The sequence below is a fragment of the Tasmannia lanceolata genome, unplaced genomic scaffold, assembly GCF_043159265.1.
Source record: "Tasmannia lanceolata isolate RefF3 unplaced genomic scaffold, GAP_Taslan_0.1 ptg000018l, whole genome shotgun sequence".
Lineage (NCBI taxonomy): Eukaryota > Viridiplantae > Streptophyta > Magnoliopsida > Canellales > Winteraceae > Tasmannia > Tasmannia lanceolata.
This window is the reverse complement of record NW_027518695.1, coordinates 20,377,162-20,401,702: the sequence shown is the minus strand read 5'-3', so window position 1 is coordinate 20,401,702 and position 24,541 is coordinate 20,377,162. Positions and strand designations below refer to the sequence as shown.

The 24,541-nt window shown below is 44.2% G+C and overlaps 2 protein-coding genes across 2 annotated transcripts in view; one reads left to right on the top strand and one right to left on the bottom strand.

Annotated features, from left to right (window-relative positions):
* LOC143849615 (small ribosomal subunit protein eS8-like) overlaps positions 1-24,541 on the top strand; it is a 64,786-nt gene that overhangs the window by 23,200 nt on the left and 17,045 nt on the right. The gene's annotated exons all lie outside the window — the stretch shown is intronic.
* Positions 13,896-17,503, bottom strand: LOC143849614 (pirin-like protein). The gene is made up of 6 exons (XM_077358696.1): positions 17,340-17,503; positions 17,202-17,251; positions 17,042-17,080; positions 16,903-16,931; positions 14,662-14,828; positions 13,896-14,523 (listed from the first exon to the last, which is right to left on the bottom strand). Exons 1-6 carry the CDS (start codon positions 17,456-17,458, stop codon positions 14,019-14,021), a joined length of 909 nt encoding a protein of 302 aa, XP_077214811.1. The 5' UTR covers positions 17,459-17,503; the 3' UTR covers positions 13,896-14,018.

Here is a 24,541-nt window from a genome sequence, read left to right as displayed (position 1 = left end):
TCAGAGGCTTCACAAGACTTTTATCAGTCTCTAAGTGATGGGACATAAATACAGCGCTGCTCTCAAATCTCGCCACGTGTCGTCCATGCACCAATAGAGCCTAACCATCATGAGGAAAGGCGCTGGGAAACGGCAAGACCGTATGATTACGACACGTGTCACTTACTCACTGTCCAAGCCTCATCATCACAAATTATGGAAGGGATTATCCGGCAAAGCCACGTGCGCCGTCGGAACAGGAGAATGGCCCAATCCTGTAAAGGAAGGTTTTCTCTCCATAATGATGAAAAGGTCCGCACGCCACCCCTTAAAAGGGGGAGAAGGGAAGAAGAGAGGGGATCCGTTTTTTTCAGAAGACTTCTCTTAGATCTCCACAAGACAACCAAGAAAGAAAGAGGTGAGGCAACAGCAGAGGAGGCCGGGAACTTAATCCCCCTCTCCCTGTTAGTCCCCTCCGACCCATCCACCCACACACCAAGAAAAGAACCTGCGCCTTGGTCTTGGTAAACCTGATCGAACCCTCTCCTCTTCTCGCTGTCCTTTATATTGAGTGGTCGAAGAATCTGACTTGGGTGTCGAATTGGTTGTCCGGGACCCACCCCGGACCACCCTGACCCCTTTGTTTGTGATTGCAGACCCCGCGGAGGCTCTCTACCAACCGCGCGATCGCAGACCCGGATTCCGACGCCATCATATTGGTGCCATCCGTGGGACTCGTCGAGTATTGAACGCCTTACGGCGATGAGAAACCACACCCAACGCAAGAAACGGGGGTAATGACCAGGAGCCAGGCCCAACACGCGCAAACCCACGCCTCAAGTTCCCGGGAGCCAAACTCGCCGCTCTCGGGCCGACACCAGCCCTCCTCCAGCACACCGCAAATGGTCCCCACCATGGAAATGTTTAACGAACTCCGCCAAGAGCTACTCCAACGATTGCCTCCGCCGGAATCTCCGGCCCCGGGGAGGCCCCTGACGATGCATGACCAGACGGAAGCCTATGACGAAGGTGACGAGGAACAGCTGGGGGAGCGTCATCCCCGGCGAAGGCGAGTACCGGCCCGCCAGACGCCCTCCCCATCGGCAAATAGCCTTTGCCTCCCACAGCCAAGGGGCGCCAGGGAAACGACAGAAAACAAGCTACACTCAGCCGCGCTCCCCCTGTCCGGATGGCTCGCTTCCAAGAACCACCCCCAGTCTGGACAGAGGAGGTAGCAACCTCGGCGCAGCCCCGCGGACTGGATCCGCTAGCCGACCTGCAGAGGCAAATTCGAGAAGTAAAACTGAAAATGAAAAAGCCTTACGCCCACGACATCCTCGACGAAAGGGAGAGGGAAACGGCATCCCCGTTCACTTCGGAAGTCTTAAACACCCCAGTGGAAGCCGGAATAAACCTCTCCCGTTTCGGTCTGTACGATGGGAGCACAGACCCTCTTGAGTTCCTCCAAACTTTCAAAAGGGTAATGACGCTCCGGGGCGCGTCGGACGGATTTATGTGCAGAGCCTTTGCCTCCCTGTTAAGAAAGACAGCTAACGACTGGTACATAAGATTGGAGCCCGACTCCATCGCATCCTTCCACGAATTCGGAAGGAAGTTCAGCGCAAGATTCGCCAACAACCGCCTCCGCCACTATTCAGCAGATGCCCTCTTAGCCCTCCGACAAGGAAGAAACGAGACCCTAAGAGACTTCATGTTGAAGTTAAACCCTGAGCTAGCCCAACTTTCCAACATCGACGTCCAAATAGCGGTCGCAACACTGAAGCATGCCACCACCGACCCGAATCTCAAACTGCATCTTACCCTCAAGCCACCACGGGACCTGCAGGAGCTTGAATCCAAGGCTGACAAATTTGTACGAGCAGAAGAAGCCTGCGCACGAGAGCGGAGCCGGCCCGGCCCCGATGAAAGAAAAAGCAACGACGGCCGAAGGGCCACGAGGCCATGGGCCGAGGAAAGACAAGCAAGCCGGAACCTCATCCCCGTCTTCGAAAGACTGGGAAGCGCCCCCCTGAAGGTTCCCCTCTCCCATGTCCTACTTGCTATCAGAGATCAGGGTCTCTGGACCCCCCAGGAGAATGGCCACGGACCTGAAGAAGCGGTCCACAAGAAAGTTCTGCGAGTTCCACGGGGACCACGGCCACGAAACCGACCATTGTTTCCACCTCCGGCTCCAGTTAGAAAAACAGGCCGAGGAAGGGCACCTAAATCAATATCTCAGGAGCCCTGTCGAAAACTCGCACGAGGCCCATCACCCCGCCGACGAACCCAGAATTAGGCGTCAGTCACGTAGCAGGCGCCGGTCTAGTAGCTGACGCCGATCCACTAGCCGACACCGATCCCCCGGCAGGTTTCGCTCCCGGAGTAGACACCGGTCCCGCAACAGGCATGACACACGCCGCCACCAGCGTCCCAAGAAAGAAGAGCCCCTTGAGCAGCCGCGGGCCCACGAACAACCGCCTACCATTATCGGAAAAATCAACATCATCGCAGGTGGACCCTTGGCAGGAGGACCAACAACAGCTGGTTGGCGAGAGTACGCGGAACGGGTATTCTCCATGGAAATGCCTTCCAAAAAGGCCCGGACGGATCCTCCCCAGGAGGATCAGGATCGGGTCATCACTTTCTCCGCCGAAGACCTCAACGGACTACAAGTTCCACACGACGACGCACTGGTCGTCAGGCTAATCGTCGCCAACTTCGACATTGGAAAATTTTTGCTTGACATGGGGAGCTCCGTCAATGTGCTGCACCTCGGAACCTTTGAAAAGATGAAACTGGGAGAAGGGAGACTAGGACCCGCGGAGTACTCCATCTACGGGTTCTCCGGGGCGTCGGTACGAGTCAATGGCAAGATCGACTTACCCATAACCTTTGGGACGTACCCCCTCCAAAAGATTGTCTTGACCACCTTCATGGTCGTGGACATACCTTTCACCTACAGCGCCATCATAGGGCGCCCCGCTCTGAGAGACTTGGGAACGGTAGTCTCCACCCCCCACCTCAAAATGAAGTTCTCCACTCAAACCGGGATATGAGAAGTTCAGGGGCAGCAGATGATAGCACGCCAATGCTACGCGGCAAGCCTAAGAGGAAGCAACGCCCCGGCCGAAAACTTCACGATCGGGAGTGAAGACCCCCGGGAGCGGGCCCGCACGATCAGAGGAGAGCCCGCCGAGGAGCTAGACTCCATCCCCATAGCCCAAGATCAACCAGAGAAACGAGTTCGGATTAGTTCCCTGCTGAAAGGCACCTTACGAGACCAAATGATCAGTTTCCTCAGAGCCAACAAAGACGTGTTCGCGTGGTCCGCTCAGGACATGCCCGGAATACCCAAGGAATTGACCGTTCACAGGCTAAACGTAAATCCGACCCTCAAACCCATCCGACAAAAAAAGAGAAACTTCGCAGTAGAGCGCCAGACTTACATAAAAGCCGAAGTGGAGAAACTGCTACAAGCCGGATTTATCAGAGAGATCCGGTACCCCGAGTGGCTGTCAAATGTGGTCATGGTCAAGAAAGCCAGTGGGGGCTGGTGGGCCTGTATAGACTTTACAGACCTAAACCGAGCCTGCCCGAAAGACCCTTACCCTCTCCCACGTATAGACCAGTTCATCGACGCCACATCCGCGCACGAGCTCCTCACCTTCCTGGATGCCTTCTCCGGTTACAATCAGGTAAAAATGCACTAACCGGACATCCCGAAAACTGCGTTCATCACCGATCAAGGCGTCTACTGCTATACCGTAATGCCGTTCGGGTTGAAAAATGCGGGAGCCACATACCAGCGGCTCGTCAACAACCTATTCCGGGAGTAGATCGGAAGGAACGTGGAGGTGTATGTTGATGACATGCTGGTAAAAAGCTTGGAAGCCTCCAAACACATCTCCGACCTTCAAGAAACCTTTGACACCCTGCGACGAGCCCGAATGAAGCTGAATCCCGAAAAATGCGCCTTCGGGGTGACTTTCGGGAAGTTCTTAGGGTTCATGGTTAGCTAGAGAGGCATCGAGGACAACCCTGAAAAAATCCAGGCCATCCTGGACATGGAGCCCCCGACAACAGCGGTAGAAGTGCAGCGGCTCGCAGGACGAATCACCGCCCTCGGCCGTTTCATGCCCCAGTTGGCGGAGAAATGTCAGCCCTTCTTCAAACAGCTAAAAAACATACGAGAATTCGAATGGACCCCGGCCTGTCAAGAAGCCTTCGACGCCTTGAAACAATACCTTCAGACACCGCCCGTACTAGCCAAACCTGAGCCGGGGGAAGAACTATTTTGTATCTGGCCATCAACCCTACGGCGGTAAGTACGGTATTGGCTAAACAGAGCGACAAGAAGGAACACCCGGTGTACTATGTAAGCAAGACCTCCACGGTGCAGAGGTCCGGTACTTGAACATAGAGAAATTCGCCCTCGCAGTTGTCAGCGCCGCCCGGAAACTCCGCCCCTACTTCTAGGCCCATCCCATAATACTTTTGACTGACCAACCCCTCAGGACGATTCTCTAAAAACCGGAGACCTCGGGCAGGATGGTAAGCTGGGCCGTCGAGTTGGGAGAGTTTGACATACAGGTCCGACCGAGGCCGGACATTAAATCCCAGACCCTTGCCGACTTTATAGTGGAATCCACAGCCCCTGCCACGGAACCGGCAATAATGGAGGAGACCAGGGGCCCCACCGAGCAAACGACTTGCGAAGACATGGGGCTCGACTAGACGGAACAGAGCGGCGAGATTCACTGGACCCTGCACGTTGATGGATCAGCAGGTAAAACGGGGCGCGGGGCAGGAGTGGTCCTCCACGGCCCCGACGGATTCACAGTAGAATACGCCCTCCAGCTAGATTTCACAGCTTCCAACAACGAAGCTGAATACGAGGCCTTATTGGCAGGGCTAAGCTTAGCCGCGGAGCTCGGCGCACGAAAGTTAAAAGTCTATAGCGATTCCCAGCTGGTCGTCAATCAAGTAAACGTGGCATACGAGGCCAGGGGCCTCAGAATGAAGAGATACCTCCAGAAGGTAAAATAAAAGCTGCAGAGAATGGGAGAAGTTGAGATTCTCCAGGTACCGCGAGACATGAACAATCGAGCGGATGCTCTGTCGAAAATGGCCTCTGAAGAAAACCATGACTTCGGGACCGTGCTCACAGAAATACTGCTCCACCCCAGCATCAATGAGGTACAAGTCTTGGAAATTCCACCAGGACCAAACTGGATGGATCCCATCATGCGGTATATAAAAGACGTGATACTACCCGAAGACAAGCTGGAAGCTCGACGCCTAACCGCAAAGGCCGCCCACTACGTGGTCCATGGACCCAGGCTGTACAAACGGTCATACACATGGCCGTACCTCTGATGCCTGGTACCATCCGAATCGGAATACGCACTACGGGAGGTACATGAGGGAATCTGCGGAGACCACAGAGGTGGCAGGATCCTAGCTCAGAAGATCATAAGGCACTACTACTTTTGGCCTACAATCCTCAGAGACGCCAAGGAGTTCGTCAAAAAATGCAGCCCGTGCCAGAGGTTCACCACCACCCCCGCCAACCGGCCACCCCATACACCGCGGTGGCAGGACCCCTGCCTTTCGCCATGTGGGGCATGGACCTGCTCGGGCCATTCCCAAAAGCCCCGGGGGGCACACGATGTTATACGTCGCCATCGACTACTTCACCAAGTGGGTCGAAGTTAAAGCCGTGGCAAGGGCCAATTCAAAAGCGACAGAGAAGTTTTTCTATCATGACGTGGTCTGCCGTTTCGGCATCCTGAGGATACTCGTGACAGACAACGGACCCCAGTTCGCAATTGCTGAATTCGACAGATTCTGTGATAATCTGAGCATCGAACACCGTTTTCCCTCCGTAGCACACCCGTAGGCCAACGGACAAGTAGAGGTAACTAATAGAATCTTGCTCCAAAGCCTTAAGAAGCGATTGGGAGAAGCTGGAAAGAGCTGGGTAGAAGCACACCCTAGCGTCCTCTGGGCCTACCGGACGACGCCGCGGACCGCAACCGGGGAGTCCCCTTTTAGTCTGACTTTCGGGGTCGAAGCGGTCATTCCGTTGGAAACCGGCCTCTCCAGCTTCCGCACGGAGAACTACGACGAACAAGGAAATTCTGAGCTCCTCCGGAACGCTCTCGATCTCGTACTCGAAAAAAGAGAGCAAGCCCTCCTCCGAACCGCTTCCTACCAGCAAAGGGTGGCACGATACTACAACGCCTGAGTAAAAAAACGCACGGTAAAGCCCGGAGACCTAGTACTACTGCGGGCGGAGGTATCCGACCCCCGAAATACCGAGAAACTTGCACCAAAATGGGAAGGACCCTACAGGGTCGTTCGAGCGCTCCGCCCCGGGGCCTACCAGCTAGAGCACCTCGACGGGACCCCAGTTCCTAGAAGTTGGAGCATGGATAACCTCCGAAAGTTTTACCAGTAAAAAAGAAAGGGTAAGGTTCGTGTTTTCTTTTAAGTTATGACGGATGTTTCGTTTGTTTGCTTTTTGTTATTTCCAGAAGCAAAGCCATGTTTTCTCCTTTACAAATTAATGGAATAGCGTTTCTACCTGAGCCATGTGCATCTCCACCTCCACTTTCCGGCCTATGATGAATAAAGGGCCGGAAAAAGATAGGGAGTGGGACAGAGGTAACATCTGGGCTAATCCCCCCGAAAATACCCTAAAACGCTCCCCATGAAAAAAAGACCTTCCCTTTTAAAAAAAGGGCAGGCAGGACCCATTAACTCCGAGCTGATCACTTGAGGGGAACATGGTCATTCCACAAACAAGACGCCCTACAGGGGCGCACTAGAAGTATTCTCGCCAAAATATACCGAAAAACTCAAATGGCCCACGGCGCATTATATACAAAAAAAAGAGAAAAAAAAAGAAAAAGAGAGAGTTCAAATAGCTATTACAGACCCAGCACACCCGTAGAACCATAAAAAGAAGCAAAAAATCCCAAGGCATCCGAGCCTCACCGAGCCCCCAAAGAGGTCTCAGTAACTGTAGGAGCTTCCGGGGCAACCGCCGGATCCTCGACCGGTCTCGTGGTATCCACTGGCTCCGGCAAAAGATCCTCCGGAACGGCTTCCTCGGCCTTGTGCACCAACTTCTCAAGAGGGAAGGAAGAATCAACCTCGCGAACGCGCCGCCGGCACTCGACGAAAGCATCCATCTCAATATCCACGCTGAACAAGGCTGCGGCCTTGAAAAACTCCTCAGAATCTCGCCATTCCTCCCACGCTTTCACCAGCTCCTCAGCGTATGTTTGACGGGTCACCACCAAGTTATTTTCTGCACGGTTCCTCCTGTCCTCGGCCAGCTGGAGTTCCCCCCGAAGTTGAGAAACGGTGTCATCAAGCGCCGCCTTTTCAGCTTGGGCCTTCTCCAGGTCCTCACTTAGCTTACGGACTCGCTCCTCGAAAGCGCCGATCTCAGACTCATCCTCAACCATGTACTGCAGCATCTTCCTAGCGTAACTTTGAGCCTACAAAAGCCCCCGCCACAAGCAAACCATTAGAGAATTGCCACGTGCGGTCTCAAAGGCAACAAAAAAGGGAAAGCACAAGCAGAAAAGCCAGCCACTCGATACTTACACAGGACATCGACTGAAGGTACCGAGCCCTCAGAGCCTTGCGGGGGAAGCTTTCTAACTCAGCTTCATCGCCAGGAAGGGCGGTCATGAACCCAAGCTCCACCCCAACCCGGGGATTCCCAAGGACACCATCCTCAACTCCGATCTTCCAGTCAGGCTTAAACATTTCTCCTTGCACCCGGTAGCACTGGGGGGAAAACTCCATTCGCTCCAGAAGCAGCTTGGTCATAACCGACCCTTCCACCCGACTCGACATGTCCTCCGTAAATGCAGCAGGAGGACGGGCCCCACGGCCGGCTTTCCCCTGTTCATGTCCTCTGCAAATGCAGCAGGAGGACGGGCCCAACGGCCGGCTTTCCCCTGTTTAGTGCCAGAAGGGGCAACCCTCTTGGCAGGAGGCTACCATGTGATTTGGCTTCAACTAACTTTTTTTGGCTTTGACTACAATTTTTAATTCCAGTAACATTCGGAACTCTTTTTGCCTTCGGTCAAGTAGACCTCATTCAAATATCAGATGGTGGTAAACATCACCTACCTTGGACCGACCACTCTTGCAATCGAAACAGGGTAGTTCTACAAATTCTAGTATAAAGATTTTGTCCTCTCTGAAAATAACTAATCATTTGATGTCCATTGGATAGCACAAAAATGATAAAAATATGACTTTGCCATAGCATCTCTTTTACAAGTTTAGAAGTTAAGAGAGGTAGTGGAGTTTTGCATTAGCTACAATAACACAATAAAAAATTATCAAATGGGGTTTCTCAACATGTCCATAATCCAATTTCTCCTTTTCATCTTCCCATTCTATTTTCTTCCTCTGCTCACATGACGATATAAACACTGATAGATTGGTGCTCTGGCTTTCAAGAAAGGCATAGTTGTTGATCCTCAGAATCCCTCAGAACAAAGGAGCATATGTTGACGGAGAAATGAGATGTTTCGCTGGAGAAGAAGGCTTCTATCGCCAGAAAATGAGGCCGTTTCACACAAAATACGTCGGAGTAAAACCTAGAAATAAAATAGTGTAAAACCTGGAAGTAAAAGAGTAAAATGGTAAAACCAAGAAGAGAACGATTAAAGTAAGCTTAGGGGTATTTTCGTCCTAAAAAATTCTTCTTTTAATAAAATAGCATTTTGTAGAGTTTTTTCAAAAGGCAACATTTTCTCGTCATTTTTTCAAATTTCCAGCATGTAGCAGTAATTGACCCTAAGGAAATTGGTTCTGACTTCACAACATGCAATAATTCCAATGCAGTGACGAATTCTACTGGGAAATTAATGTCAAACACGTAACTCCCACTCATAGTAGTTATTCTTCTCGAGTAAATGAAATTACTATTCACCATTGTTGTGCAAAAGTCACTTTAGTTGTGCTAGATAGGTCCACTTTTCAATAAAAGTCCCTACAATAGTGTTGCTATTACAACAGACACACCATTAATGCCTGGGCCTTCAATTCAGATGATTGTAATTGGATCTCCAACAAAGGCTTACAAAAAAAAAAAACAACTTGCTAGTAAATGTTTTTTAGCAACTCAGAATTTCTAAAATTGTAACACACTGAAGTGTGCTAGTTGAGACAATAGCAAATAGATGTGCATCGATTGGATTTACAATAGCTTGACATCCTTTTAACATGCAAACCCTTAGGAAACATCTGAAAATAAAAATCAGAGGCTTCACAAGACTTTTATCAGTCTCTAAGTTTGCAAAAACTCACGGAAGAAGAATCTCCTGAAACATGAATTTTGTCTTTAACCACATGCATCAACACAAGAATTAGATCTTGTTCTTTCAATGATCAAACTGAGCATTAGAAGGATTGGCCAATAACTCCAGATCCGGTCATCACAATTACTTCCTTTGTGGTTCAGAATCGAACAAAGAATTGAAATCTCCAGATCTCAGATCTTGTTTTCCACCTTTCTCGTTCAAAATGCTAAACAAAAGCTCTAAAATTCCAAAGCTCCAGGGAAACTGAAAATGAAAGAGAGACATTGGCCTTCATAGTTAAGCCATATGGTTGAAATGAGAAAACAATGACTTATTTGCCTACTGAAATGCAAACAAATGAGTTAATTGCCCAACTGAGATGAAAATGATTTAGTTGCCATTGCCAAGCTGATGTTACATCTTTTTAATCCTTTCAGACTGTCAGATTGCCTTCGGATGGTTAAAACTTCGGTCCACTTCCTCGGCTACTAGTTCCATCCGCTGTACTGCCATAGGCCGATGCTCTGACATCAGTCAGTCTCCTATGGATGTTGTAGTACTCAAAAGAGAGTGCAGCAAGTGTAAAGCTGCCCAGCACAAGCAAGATAATGTCGCATGTGTAAGATTTTGGGAGGGAATCAGCTGAAGCAATGCTGAAGATGGGAAGAGAAAGAGAGAAAACATTGATGTGGTCGACACCAGAACAGCTTCGATGAGCCACTATATGAATACCCAAGGGAGGACGGTGAGCATGTTCCGGATCCTCTTTGGTGTGCCAAGGTCCACAATGAGGCAGATAACCAGGCATGCCACAGGGCTTAATGCTATGAAGAGGTTGTTGGCAGTGAAAATTGAGAACTGATTTGAGTGAGGAATGGGAGCCTTGTGGCCTTTGTGAGGAGGTTTGGAGTGATAGTAGAAGTGGAGTTTTTGGGTTATTTGAGCTTAGATTCACTGATGTATGTCCATCCTGCAAACTTTCTTTGGTTTATTTAGGAAGACCTAAACTATTGGAATAAACAAGAAAGAGAAGAATTACTATGTGCATGAGATACACAGAATTATCAAAAACGTGAAAGCACTCTGTGCAAAAGAAAACGTTGAAAGAAGCACTCTGTCTATTCACGTCTAGCTTTTCCAATATATACATTAGGACGTTTGAATAAAACGAAATTCTTATAGATAACTACTATGGGCTATTGCTAGTATCCTATGACTAAAACCACTTCTACCGTATCCCTTTAGCCTATCATCTAAGAGTCTTCATAAGGTCAAACTCTATCTTATAATTATCAGTAAAACAAGATAAAAGAAATAAGGACTCTATAGCTGAGTCGGGGATGACGTTCACACATCCATGTTGGAAGCAGAAGAGTTGGTTGCTTGCGTTTGAAAATGGGGTGTAGTAGAGAAGACTAGAGGTGGGCTTTGCTTCTTTTGGGCGGATGGAACTTGTAGTCGACAAATTTTCTTTTGTTAAATGGATGATGCACTCATTCGTTTGAGAGAAAAAGACATTGGAGAAAAAGAGTGTCTAAGGGGCCGTTTGGATATTACCGTTTTAAAATCCTGACTTTCTTCAAAATCCATTGTTCCAATGACATGGGTCAAATGATTTTTCTGATTTGAAAACCAAATTGTTATTGAAGCAGCAACAAGAGCAAGACGGACTATTTCCATTCCTATGATATGAGTTTCATTTCTTATTATTCTTTCTTTTTCCTTTTCTCGATTTACCTACTAGAATAAAAAACCATACTGGATTAATCGTATTCTGGGCCGGAGCAATGAATCTATTTGAAGTGGCTCATTTCGTACCAGATAAACCCATGTATGAACAGGGATTGATTTTACTTCCCCATCTAGCTACTCTAGGTTGGGGCGTAAGTCGGGGTGGGGAAGTTATAGACACCTTTCCATACTTTGTATCTGAACCTGGTATTGGCCATAATTTACAAGAACATTCTGTAGTCTTAGTAAGAGGAGGAAGGGTTAAGGATTTACCCGGTATAAGATATCACATTGTTCGAGGAACCCTAGATGCTGTCGGAGTAAAGGATCGTCAACAAGGGCGTTCTAATGCGTTGTAGATTCTAATCCAAGATGCCTGAATTCCAAGTATGGCTCCTAATAATCTATCTTCCGGAGCATACGATGATTCTTTTAAAATATGTTGTTTGGATAGCACCTTGTAATCTCCCAGCATTCAGTAATATGCTATTTGGATGCCACCATAGATTCCAAAAGCAATGATTTTGGTTTTTAATGTTTAGTTTTCTTAAACATTATCATTTGCTAAAAATTAGTCGGCAATTCCAACAACTAAGCATTCTAACATTACGATTAAAATTCCAAGAGAGCCTATTATATAAGCACTATATCATAGTTCGCACAACTCGCCTTTAACAACATTAAAATACCAAGAACCAATATAAAGAAACATAGTTCCAATGCCGCTATAAATATTTAAGCCCATTACAAATTGTAGAAACTGAAATTGAGTTTTTTTAAGCTTCTTTTATATTCTCCTTGAGCCAATCTAGCCTCTAATCTTCTGGAAACACCAAATTGGGGTAGGGATACCCTAAAAATTGGGGTGGGAATACCCTATGTCATAAAAAAATTCTAAAACCTGCATGTACAATAGGGTTGATTATAAAATCTTAATGGTGGATTATATTTGGGGGTAAAACAGGTATAAATGGCATTTTGAATATGAAATTACATATGGATGGTTGTTTACGATTTAATTTCTTTGGAGTGGTGTCACAAGGATGTAGTCGGTATTATGGCAGTTAGCTTCTCGCCGTGTCTTCGAAAGTATGCCGGTAAAAGATGTTTGGTGGGCACTCCTGTCTAAGTAGGGTGGTTGCCGCACTCATTTAGGGGGCTGGTTTCCGGTGACATGTTAGTCCTCACGGTCTAGCAGCCTATGGGCAGGAACCTTGGTGGTTTGCTAAAGAGTTGTGAGAGAACTTGCTTGTGCATGTGACGCATAGTGGGAAATTGGGTCGCAGCTTGTAGGCATGCCCTAGAGGAAGCTTTGAGTGCGGCACGCCTACAAGCTGGGCCAATCTCTAGGTTTTCCATGAGTTTCCGTTGGGGTAGTTTCGGCAGCCTTAGCGAGGCGCAAGTCTTTTGGATTAGTCAATGGTGATGCTTGCTCCTTAGATGACCAAGCCTTCAGAGTTGGTGGCAGGGGTGGAGCCAGGAATTTACACTTGGGGGTGCCAGACTAATTTACACTTGGCTGCATTGGTCATTGGGGGGGCCATGGCCACTAAAACTACCAAAAGCATGCATGCAATATAAAAAGGAGTTTTGCAAGTCACCGGGGGGTGGGGGGCGTCATGTCCCCCCTCATGCTATATGTGCCTCCACCCCTGGTTGGCGGATTAGGAATCCAAAAGACCATTTTGCCCTCTTCTTCATCTTCTCTAATTCTTTCTATTATCTCATCTACACCACCGTTGACCATCACTACAACTTGGAAGAGGAAGATGAGGAAGAGGGAAAAGAAGAAGACAAAGAAGAGGAAGAAGAGGAAGGGGAGGAAGAAGAAAGATAAAGAAGAAATGACGCCAAAAAAATAGAAAGCACCAAAATAAAGGAAGGTGTCAGAAAAAATTGGAGACACTAAAAAAATGGAAGGCACTAGAAAAATGAAAAAGAAGAGGAAGAAGGAGAAGAAGGAGAAGAAGAATTGGAATGAAAAAAATTTGGAACTCGGGGTCGACTCGGTAAAAGATGGGGTCGACTTGGAAATTTTCTGGTTGACTAAGAAAAAGATGGGATTGATTCAAAAATTTGGGGTCGCCTCGGGTAAAAGTTGGGGTCAAGTTTATAAAATATGAGGCCGACCGGAAAAGCTGGGTGGACTCGGTAAAGGAAGGAGTCGACTCGATAAAAGTTGTGATTGACTCGGTAAAAGTTGGTGTCGATTCAATAGAAGATGGGGATGACTCGGAAAAAATGAGGTTGACTAGATAGAAAAAAGAAAAGGGCCTTAGGTGATGTCTATTTTGGATTTTAAGAAGCACATTTTAGTCCACAAACTAATTATGGGCAAAATTTTTCATTTGGTTTATGGTTGTAACATCAATTTTTAGACTCAAATCCATTCTATGTCCCTACAAAAATACACATATTCTTGTGATGCAAAATTGATAAACACACGTTGTAAAATTGATTTTAGCTCAAATCGTCCATGCAATAATCATTGGAGAATGAAAAGAAAGCTCTTAGAAAGCACAAAATCTTGTTTGGCTCACCCGACCCACCAAGCCTGTTTCTAAACTTTCTCCTTTTTCACGATTAAGTTTATAAAATTCTTCGGAGCGAGTCAGAGTCACTCCCAGATTCTCATCAATCCGTTTCCGCCCATTTTCTCGGATGAGAATGAGAGGCCTTGTCGAGCCCAAATATCTAAGTTTCCCAATAATCAATTTTAGAGCCAAAATCTATTCTCGAAATCCAAAACAGTAAGGACCTTAATAAATTTCTAAAATCTCTTTCTCGGGGCATGTGTTGAGTGCCTTTTTTAAGTAGATCATTATATAAAAAATGCCACCAATAAAAATGTGCTAGAACTTAATTTTTTTACTTGATTATTCTTGAAACAACACTGAATTTTTATACACCCAAAGATCACCACCATCTTCTATCTCTTTCCCAAACCAATAACCAAATCGAAAATCCAAAAACAACCTAAAACTCAAACCCAAGCATAGATTGAGACTTCCAGTGCTCGGCCTTCTCAAACCCATTGCTGCAAGAATCGAAATCCTCAATAGTCTGATCTATCTCTTCTTGGGTGTTCATCACAAAGGGCCCAAATTGCACCACAGGTTCCCCCAATGGTTCCCCTCCCACGAGTATGAATCTGAGAGGCTTAGAAGATTTATTCCAAGCTTCGAGCCCGTCACCGGTGCCTAGAAGAAGAAAGTGGTGAGCGGCCGCTGTGGGAGATTTTAAATTCCCAAAAATTCCTTCGCCTTCTAGGATGTAGACGAAGGCGTTCCATGTGGGAGGTATAGATTGTTGGAGATGAGCATTGGGTTTGAGAGTGAAGTCTAAATACATGGTGGGTGTTCTTGTATAGACCGGTGAACGAATTCCCATGGCCTCGCCGGCTATAACTCGAACCTCAATGCCATCTTTCGAAACTTTTGCGACGTCTTTGCCTTGTAGCTCTTGATATTTTGGATCAATCCTGCAATTTTGATTGAAAGAGATCGATTCAGGCTCTAAGAAAGTGTTTAAACAAATTTCAGAGAAATATTAATTCATAGATCACCCTTTAGAAAAATAGTTTGATGGGTCTACTAAAGATTAGATTAGATTATCTTACATTTTGTGCTTGGAAGAGAGATTGATCCAGAGTTGAAGACCCTTCTGAGTTCCTTGGCTTGCAGGCATTTCTGAGTGGACAATCCCTTTTCCCGCTGTCATCCACTGCAAATCGCCGGCATTGATCGTACCTCTGTGCCCCTCAAAATCTTCATGGGTGACTGCTCCCTGAAAATTTTAAAAAAAATTAATAAAAAAATTGAGGTGGTCATGAGAAAGATTAATGATTAAATAATATGGGGGAGTGATAAATCGACTAAATTTGATGTGGGTCCCATGATTTCCATGCTTGCACCAATGGGGAAGTCAGACCACAAGCTTCTATGGTCCCAAGCCTAGTTACATAACTCGCCAGTTTCATCGTTGACTCCCTTCTACCTTGGCTTCATTCTTACCTGAGTCAGCATTTTGTGTTAAATCATTTAAGACTCTTTTGACTCTAAAAGGGAAATGATATATTCGGCCCTGCCCTTTTTACTTGGGACAGCCCCGTCTAGTGTAAGAGGAGGGCAGTCATAAAAACACTGGAGATGGTTTTCCAAAGTAAATAAATCATTTCCCCTCTCAAATTATGATCTCATCAACCGAGTACTTGGACATATCATCGGATACTTAGCCGTGTTAACCAAGTATTCAATTGGGACATGCTGAGTCGAATACGACTATGCTTTACTTTAGATATTTGAAATATCTTCCGAAGTAGACAACTTGAAAAGGGGGTCCTCTTTAATGACAGGGAGTGAATGATTCGATTGTATTCACACTTATGGACTGTGGGGTCTCATAACATTTATATTAGGGCTGCAACAGGGTCGGGTTTTTCAAAACCCTAGCCCAACCCTAGATCCCATTATCTCGGCCCTGACCCTGAGTCAGGGCCGAAAAGCCTCAACCCATGACCCGCCCTACAGGGCTCAATGCTGGCCCTGGCCCGTCCTGATCCCGCCCTGATTGGGCTGGGCCAGTCCTAATTGACCCTAGTGCAATTATCTGTTAAGAGTGCCAAATATAAAGCAACCACTTGATCTTATAGAACAAAATGATCAATAAACAGAGAAAGAGAACAAAATAAGACAATATGAATTCAACAACATGACGAGCAACATAGACAATTAATAATAATAATTTAAAGAAACACCAATCCAAGATAATAGAAAACATTAGCAAAAGAAACATGCATAGATGATTCAATTCTATAATAGAAAACTTATAGTCGGGCCGGGTCAGGGTACGCGAGGCATTAACCTAGAACCCGACCCTAGGGGTGTAAACGGATCGAATTCGGAGCGGATATGACTATATCCGAATTCGATTACAGTATACACTATTGAATTCGGATTCAGATTCGACGGATATTTAATATCTATTACCAAATTCGTATCCGTCGGATATTGTTCGAATTCGGATATTATCCGTATCCGTTTATCCGGTAAATTCGAACATTTTATTGCAGCACTTTATCTTTTTTCTCCTACTTACTCGAATGAATTTTCCAAACCTTAAAACTAGACCTCTACATTCTCTTCACAAAATTAACTCTCAAACCCTAAAATATATGAGATCATCTTCTTCCTTTTAAAACAAAGGCAGAGAGAGAGAGAGAGGGAGGCGATGGGGATGGATGATAGTGTTGGTCTCTTTGGGTTTTTTTTTTTTTTTTTTTTTTTTGTATATGATAGAATGAGTTTGGGCTATTTTGATGGAATGGGTTTGGGCTATTTTTGTTTTTATATTTTTTTTTCTAAAAAGAATATTCACTTTTCTTATAGAAACAAAAGATAGTGTGTAATTACCTAAAAATAAATATTAATGATATTATTAATAATAAATAAAAAGAATTTACTTCTCGGATTCTGATGTTAAACGGATCGGATATACCATTTACCAGATTCGCATCCGCTAAGAACCGGATATCTCATAAACGGATTCAGATAATATCCGCTTGAAACGGATTCGGATAATATTCTCTTTAAACGGATTCGGATGCGGACGGTAATCGAATTTCCGAATATCCATCAGGGTCTAAAAAAATGAACCCTGACCCGCCCTCAGGGTTGGAAAATCCAGCCCTGACCCTGTTCGGGCTCAGGACGGGTCAGGGCTGACAGGGCCAAACTTGCACCCCATTTTATATGGTAGGGCCTAGAAGTTAGTTTTGAAGTACTTATACACACTACTTCAATCTATGCACTGCACCCAGCCTTAGAATGTAGTTAGTTGCCTTGGGACACGTGAAACGCACCTCCAACATGTAAGTCACCGTCTCAAAACCTGTAAAAACATTGAAAGAGAGAATAAAATCCCACCCATTTCCTTCTCTTTACAAACTAATCCAATTCACAATACAATGTTAAAAAAACATAAATTTCAGAAAATCAAACCTCTATGTGGATGGTCAGGAAATCCAGCAGGAGCTGAAACTGCAAGATTCAAAATAGAAAAAAAAAAACAAGGCATAAAAACACTCAAAACACAGTAACTTCAATCACCCACCAAAAAAAACAAAAAAAAACAACAAATAAATAATGCAAAAATACCCACTTGAGAATTCATCCAAAAGAAGAAAAGGATCATAATATTTCAGCTCGAACCTGAAAAAACACAACCCATTTAGCAAAAAAGCCTATAGAACATGGAAAACTAAAAACTAAAAAAAAAGAAGCCTGTTAGCCTTTTTACCTTCCTATACTTCTCCTTACAATGGCTCCATCTCCTTCATGTTGAGGCCTCGCCTGAAATTTTCTTACAATGGAACGAGGATTTCTCAGAGAGAGATGAGAAATTTGAGTTTCAGACATATTTTTTTATCAGTTGGGATTGGGAAAAAAGATTAAGATTGCTGAGAGAAATTGGGGGGGAAGGGTGTATTTATAGTGCAGATTTGGATTTGCTTATAACGTTATTTTGGGTCTTTTTTGATTTGAATACATTGCACGAGTCAAAGTTCACGATTGGCCTTCTTCAACTTGCGTGAATCCTTGGGCTTTTCTATGGTGTTGTCGTCATGGTCATGTCATGCTGATGTTTTCAGGTTTGAATCCAACCGTTCGATTATGATAGGCAGATGATCTGGACTTTCTATTTGGTGGGTCCCATTCCACGCAGGGCTTGACCTCATTGTAATGTCATTCAGAGATTATTCATAGTGGGCCCTACCTTTGGTTGATCAGAACCGTATAGGCCTAGTTGTAGTTCTATTAGGTGAGGGATTATTCATAGTGGACCCTACTTTGGTTGATCGGGACCGTCTATCTGACGGGCCCCATCTATGGGTCTTTAACAGCTCAAAGTTGGCGCTATATAGAGAGTCCCAACAACCAATTAAACGTATTTTTGGCGAGGAATGCCTTCTGTGAGATCAAAATGGGTCCCAGATTTGATTGATCTGACCCGTCCACTTGGTGATAGTATCGCCTATGCCGTAAAAATAAGCCGATCATCATCTGATCCTAACATTTAATAAAATATAATTTAAAACAAGGGCTAAGTTTCAAAGACAAAAATTCATGGTATCATAAGCTTAGGATTGTATTGATTTTAAGCCATAGGAGTATCTAAAGTAAGGCCTAGAAAATAGACGGTCTAGATCAATTGAAGGTGGACCCAGATTGTGTAACAATGAGGTCAGTACCATGTCTCTTATGCCACAGAGATAAGGGTGTCAATTTTGGCTCGGGCTCAGAAGCTCGCTCGAGCTCGACTCGAAAAAAGCTCGGCTCGAATCCTTAACGAGCCGAGCCAAGCCGGCTGTCCAGGCTCATTAAGCTTAACGAGCTGAGCCCAAGATCGGCCAGGCTAGGCTCGGCTCGGCTCGTTAAGGCTCGTTAAGCATTTAATATATTTAAATATATATGTTATATATTAATATATACACTAAAAGGGTTGTCCAGGGAGTGAATGGGAGAGGCAAAATATGTCACTTCTTTTTTGGAACCCCATTTGTTACTTGGACCACCCCCTAGTGTAAAAAGAGTAGTCGAATTACACTAGATAGGGCTGTCCAGGGAAGATGAGGGGTGTGAACTTAATATAACTCGAGCTCGGTAAGGCTCGCGAGCCGCTCACGAGCCTGGCCGAGCCTGACCGAGCCAAGCCGAGCCCGAGCAGATCTTTGGAGCTTAACGAGCCGAGCCGAGCCTGGCCAAGCTGGCTCCGCTCGGCTCGTTTACACCCCTACACAGAGATGAATGACATGTTGAATACGTAATGGTGATGTCTGGACGAGGTTTAAGACTTTGGTCAAATCGCATGGAGCCGTGGGCAACATCCAAACATGCCCGCCGTTCCCTTTTCCGCAACCCAACTTTCTTAATAAATAAAGAAAAGGGGCGTGTATCTACTAAAAACCGGGGTGTAATTTGTTTACAAAAATCCCCACGCTGTCCAACTACGTGATAGTCCACAACGGAAGATGGAGCCCATTGTTTGTTATATACACCATTCACCTAGTGGCCCCACCATTGGTGGCCTATAATGGGGTCCACCAGATTGGATGATCTGAGTCGTTTATCTAACGTACTCGCTCTGATCTGTCTTTGATAGTGATGGAATGAGAGTGCACCACCAATGATTCTTTCCTAAGAGAGTGGTAGGGTGACTGGGTGAGTGAGTTGGACTATCCATTTCCACATAAACTTAGGACGTGTTCGGCAAGGCAAGGCTTCTCATTCTAGCCGTATCAATCGATCCTTTAAGGGTGAATTTCCATTGCTAGAAACAGACAATGGAATCAGCATCCTATTTCTATCCCGCCTAGTTCCAGGGAATCAGAATAGAAATTGGAATAGGTTACCCGTTACCTGTTCCAATTTCGAATTTCAGTGATCCAAACACAGTCACCTAAGAGTGTCCCTATAGATATACTTTGTATAGTAGCTAGCCTTATTAACATGGTGATCATAAAAAAAATCTATAAACAATATATTTTTCCTCCATTATAATCATGGTGAGAATTTGCATTAACAATCATTTAGTTTCACTTGTAGCAGATGAAGGGGATCATGTGAAACTGATAAGGTTGCAACTTGAGACGGGTTTTACCCGACCCACATTGACCTGGCCCAAAAGTAACCAGAGTCGGGTTTAGAAATCATGGGTCTTATAACTTATTTTGTAGTATATTGATATACTTGTTTTCATTGAGGTGATGAGGTTTGTGAAGTGAGAAAGTAATTTCCTCCTTAAATGTATGGTCTTGGTGACTTAAATTTAGTGATTTGTGGTGTGGAATTTTCTTCTTTTCACCAAACTTTGAAATTAGTCGCTATCCTAAGATAAACATTAAAAATTCAATCCAAGAAACTATCTTGAGTAGGGTTGGGTCTTCGATCTTGTGGCGGCAGTATGTAGTGGTCATCGAAGGAGAGACTAAAGCCTCAACGGGCCATGACGGAAGATGCATGCCTTGGGCGGAGAATAGATGTCCCCCTTTATTGTAAAGAGATGAGGCTGGTTGGTCTCTGAGGAAAGCGTGAAAAAGATAAAAGCAATGAGGAATGTACGTGGAAGATTGAGGATAGAGTTGAAGCGGTAGGGAGAGAGATTGTCCACATTGCTTCTGCACGGAGGGGGATTGCAGGAGGCTTGGTGGATGGCTAGATTGGCCGTCCCCCGAAAAACAGTGTTGCTAACTTTGTGATCAGTACACCCTAGGACTGAATTGCTCTAATACCCAAATTATAAAAAAAAGAAGATTTCTATTAATCATGAATTTCTTGAATTCATTACAAAAGCCCTATTAAGTGTTTATATAAAACACTCTAAGGGTGCATTTTGATTTCGAGTATTAAGAATCGGTATCGGTAACACATTCCAATCCAATTCCTCTTGTAAACGAAATATCGATTCCAATTCTAGTGTTTGTGTAAGCACTCGAATTTATTTAGGGAATCAATCGTGGTTCTTATTCTAGTATTAGGTACAGTCCAAACCAACATCGGAATGGAATCAAATTTTCAATAAATATTTCATAATATCTTAATCAATAAGACTTTTTTTTACCAAAATGTAAAACAATATATATTACTAGGGATTTGCTAGGGTCCATCCCAAAAGGCTTTTTGTGGCTGATCTGTTGCACTTCAGACCAGCCACCTCGTGAATGAAGACAAAAGCAATTCCCATATTACTAAGACACTGACACTATAGAAATGTCATTGCTCAACTCAACTCAAATAAACAAAGCCTTTGTCCCAAGCTAGTTGGGGTAGGCTAAATGAATCCTTTAGAAAAAATTTCATGAAGAAGGTAAAAGGGATCTACCCGGCTCTAATCCTGGTTCTAGTTGGGTTCTTCTACGTGGATCATTTTCTTTCATTCTATCCTATCCAAGGTTATGTTCTCTGTTAAGTTCCTAGTTATCAAGTCTTTCCTCACTGTTTCTACCCATGTTATTTTCGGTCTACCCCTACCACTTTTTACTCCCTCAATTTGGCACGAGTCTCCTCTTCTCACCGGAGCATCCAAAGGCCTACGTTGGATATGTCCAAACCATCTTAAGCGGTGCTCTCTCATCTTCTCCTCGATTGGAGCCACCCCTACCTTTTTACGAATGTTTTCATTTTTAATTTTATCTAACATTGTGTGGCCGCACATCCATCTAAGCATTCGCATCTCCGCTACACTCATCTTATGCACATGCTGCTTTTTGGTGGCCCAACATTCTGAGCCGTATAGCATCGCTGGCCTCACAGCTGTCTTATAAAACTTTCCCTTCAACTTGGTAGGGATTTTATGGTCGCACAGAACTCCTGAGGCAAGCTTCCACTTCAACCAACCTGCTCTTATTCTATGGTTAACATCCTCTTCAATCTCTCCTTTCTTATGTAGAATTGAACCAAGATATCGAAATATATCCCTCTTAATTAGTTACCTCCTGTCCACTCATATTTACTACGTCATCGTCCCGTCTCCTTACATTACTAAAGTTGCATTCCATATATTCTGTCTTAGTCCTACTCAGTCTAAAACCTTTAGATTCCAAAGTAGTTCTCCATAGCTCTAATTTAGCATTTACTCCTGCTTTGGTTTCGTTGATTAATACTATATCATCTGCAAATAACATACATCACGACACCTCATCCTGGATACCTTCTGTAAGCTCATCCATAACTAGTGTAAAAAGATAAGGGCTTGGAGCTGATTGTGTTATGTTAGAAATGTCATTGCTAACATAACAAAATCAGATCAAATATAGTAATTTCACTCAAATAGCAATTTAAAGGCCATAATGACTTGGCATTAAAACACACATGCTATATGCAATAACGTCATGCTGGATCATCAGATTTTTCATCAGAGGCGGAGCCAAGAATTTACATTGGGGCCCTAATTTACACTGGCTTACATTGGTCATGTCGGGGGGGGGGGGAGGGGGGAAGGCCATTAAACTATCCAAGCATGCATGTACCATTTTTCATGATGAGTGGCATTTTGTTCATTTTTCATGACTATAGGGTATTCCGCTTAGTTTTATCCGATTGGCTTATTTTGATCATTTTTATGTCAGGAGGTATTTTATTTATTTTCCATAATAGGGGTACTTTGGTCATTTTTCATGACTATTGGTATTCTGGTCATTTTTACCCGATATGACGTATTTTGATAATTTTTATATCACCGTAGTATTTTAGTCATTTTCCATGACCCAAGATTTTTTTTTCTAATTTTTACCCGATATATGGGTATAACTCATGGGCAGTTTGGTCATTTTTACCCGATATGGAGTATTTTGATCATTTTTTATCATAGGAGTATTTGTCATTTTTCATGACTAGTGGTATATTGGTCATTTTTACCTGATATGGGGCATTTTAATTAACATAATGTTATTTTAGTGTATTCTTGTAATCTTTTCTCGATATGTGGTATTTTGATCATTTTTATTTTATAGGGGTATTTTAGTCATTTTCTACGATTCAAGTGTAGTTTGGTCATTTTACCCTATCTATGGGCTATTTCTGTCATTTTCCCGGCTCGGGGTTATTCTCATCTTTTTTACCCGATACGTGGTATCTGGATAATTTTTATGTTGTGGGGGTATTTTTTGTCAATTTTCATGACGGGTATTTTGATCATTTTTATATCAGGGGGTGATTTTATTTTTCTAGCATGACTTAGTGGCATTTGGTCATTTTTACCTGATATATGGGTATTTCAGTTATTTTTCATGATTGGTTATTCTAGTCATTTTACCCTGTACGAGGGTATTTGACCATTTTTATATCATAAGTGAATTTTAGTCATTTTCCACAATTTAGGCATGGTTTAGGGGATACTTCGATCATTTTCCATGTTGCAGGGGTATTCTGATTATTTTTACTGGCGTTTTTAATTTGATCATTTTTTATGTCTTGGGCATATTTTTGTCATTTTTCACTTGGTTTTGATCACCTTTAGGAAGAGATTTAACCATGTTTTTGCCCTCCATTCCAGGAATCAAAATACCACCCCTTGGGTGGGAAACAAAAAGTGCCAAAATATCCCCTTGTTTTTTCCAATCGAAGGTAAATATCATTTCCCATTGCATTTTGCAAATGAAACTAAACATTGGAATCGAATACTGATACCAATTCCGGATTCCGGCAATCCAAACGCACCCTAAAGATAAACATAAAAAGATAAAGGGAAATTGTAGAAAGATGCAGAGATGGAATCATCCTAACCTAATCTACTTTCCTCATCAATCTATGTTGCCTGTTCTAATCTACTTGCCTAAGATAGTACCGAGACGATTCGTTGGTGAGATCTCAACTCAATCCAACAATGAGATCTCACATATTCTAACAAATACCTTACCTTTTTTTATGACATAGGGTATCCCCACCCCAATTTTTAGGGTGGAACTAACAAATACCTTACCTGTTGGACCATATTTGAAATATTCTTCGGATCCTACTTTTATATATCTCGGTCTAGCGGTGCAACTTGGGCCCGGCTCAACCCGAACGCGATGGGTTCAACCCGAGAAAAAGTCGGGTTGGGTTGAGTTCGGGTTCGCCTTTGGGTTCGGGTTGAAGACCTTGGCAACCCGACCTGAGTGAACCCGACTTTTTTAATAATTTTTTAAAATTTTCAAGCTAAAAATCTCAGCTTGGGTGGGGGTCGGGTTGGCAAAAAGGGTTCCTCGGGTCGGGTTCGGGTTGAAGGCCTTGGCAACCTGACCTGAGTGAACCCGACTTTTTTAATAATTTTTTTTAATTTTTTAAGCTAAAAATCTCAGGTTGGGTGGGGTTCGGGTTGGCAAAAAGGGTTCCTCAGGTTGGGTCGGGTTGAACCTTGTCGGGTTGGAACTCAGGTCAGGTCGGGTTCGGGTTGACCAAATGGCTGCTCGGGTTGGCCTCAATCCGACCCAACCTGACCCGAATTGCACCCTTATCTCAGTCATGATTGATCTTGAATCAGACTCCATTGTAGTGTCTTAGGTTCTACTTACATTGTACTTAGTTAGAATCTTGGAAAAAATTCGAATTTTTACCCAAAATTATTGGGTATTTATGTGGTTTATTTAGCCGAACGAGTCCCTTATCTTATCTGTGACTAATCTAAACTTCCAAATAAGTAAAGTATTCATATATGGAAAGAAATTAATTAAAACTACGTACATGCATGCATTTATCCTCTTGGAATATATTAATGGCTAAATGATCAGGGCTTGGGATAGAGATGCCACCTGGGTATACGGGTGCCACCTGGGTCTGGTCATGTTTAGCTTTTGTTAATATTTGAATTGACATCAATCCGAACCCGACCCCATTTTATGTTAAAACTGACCCGAGTTGCAACCCAAATCTAGGATGCTCCAACGGTTTATTTAGTTATGTCTTGGTCAAATGACTCAAATCCAACATATTTTTGTACTTCCACAATACGGATCCAAATCG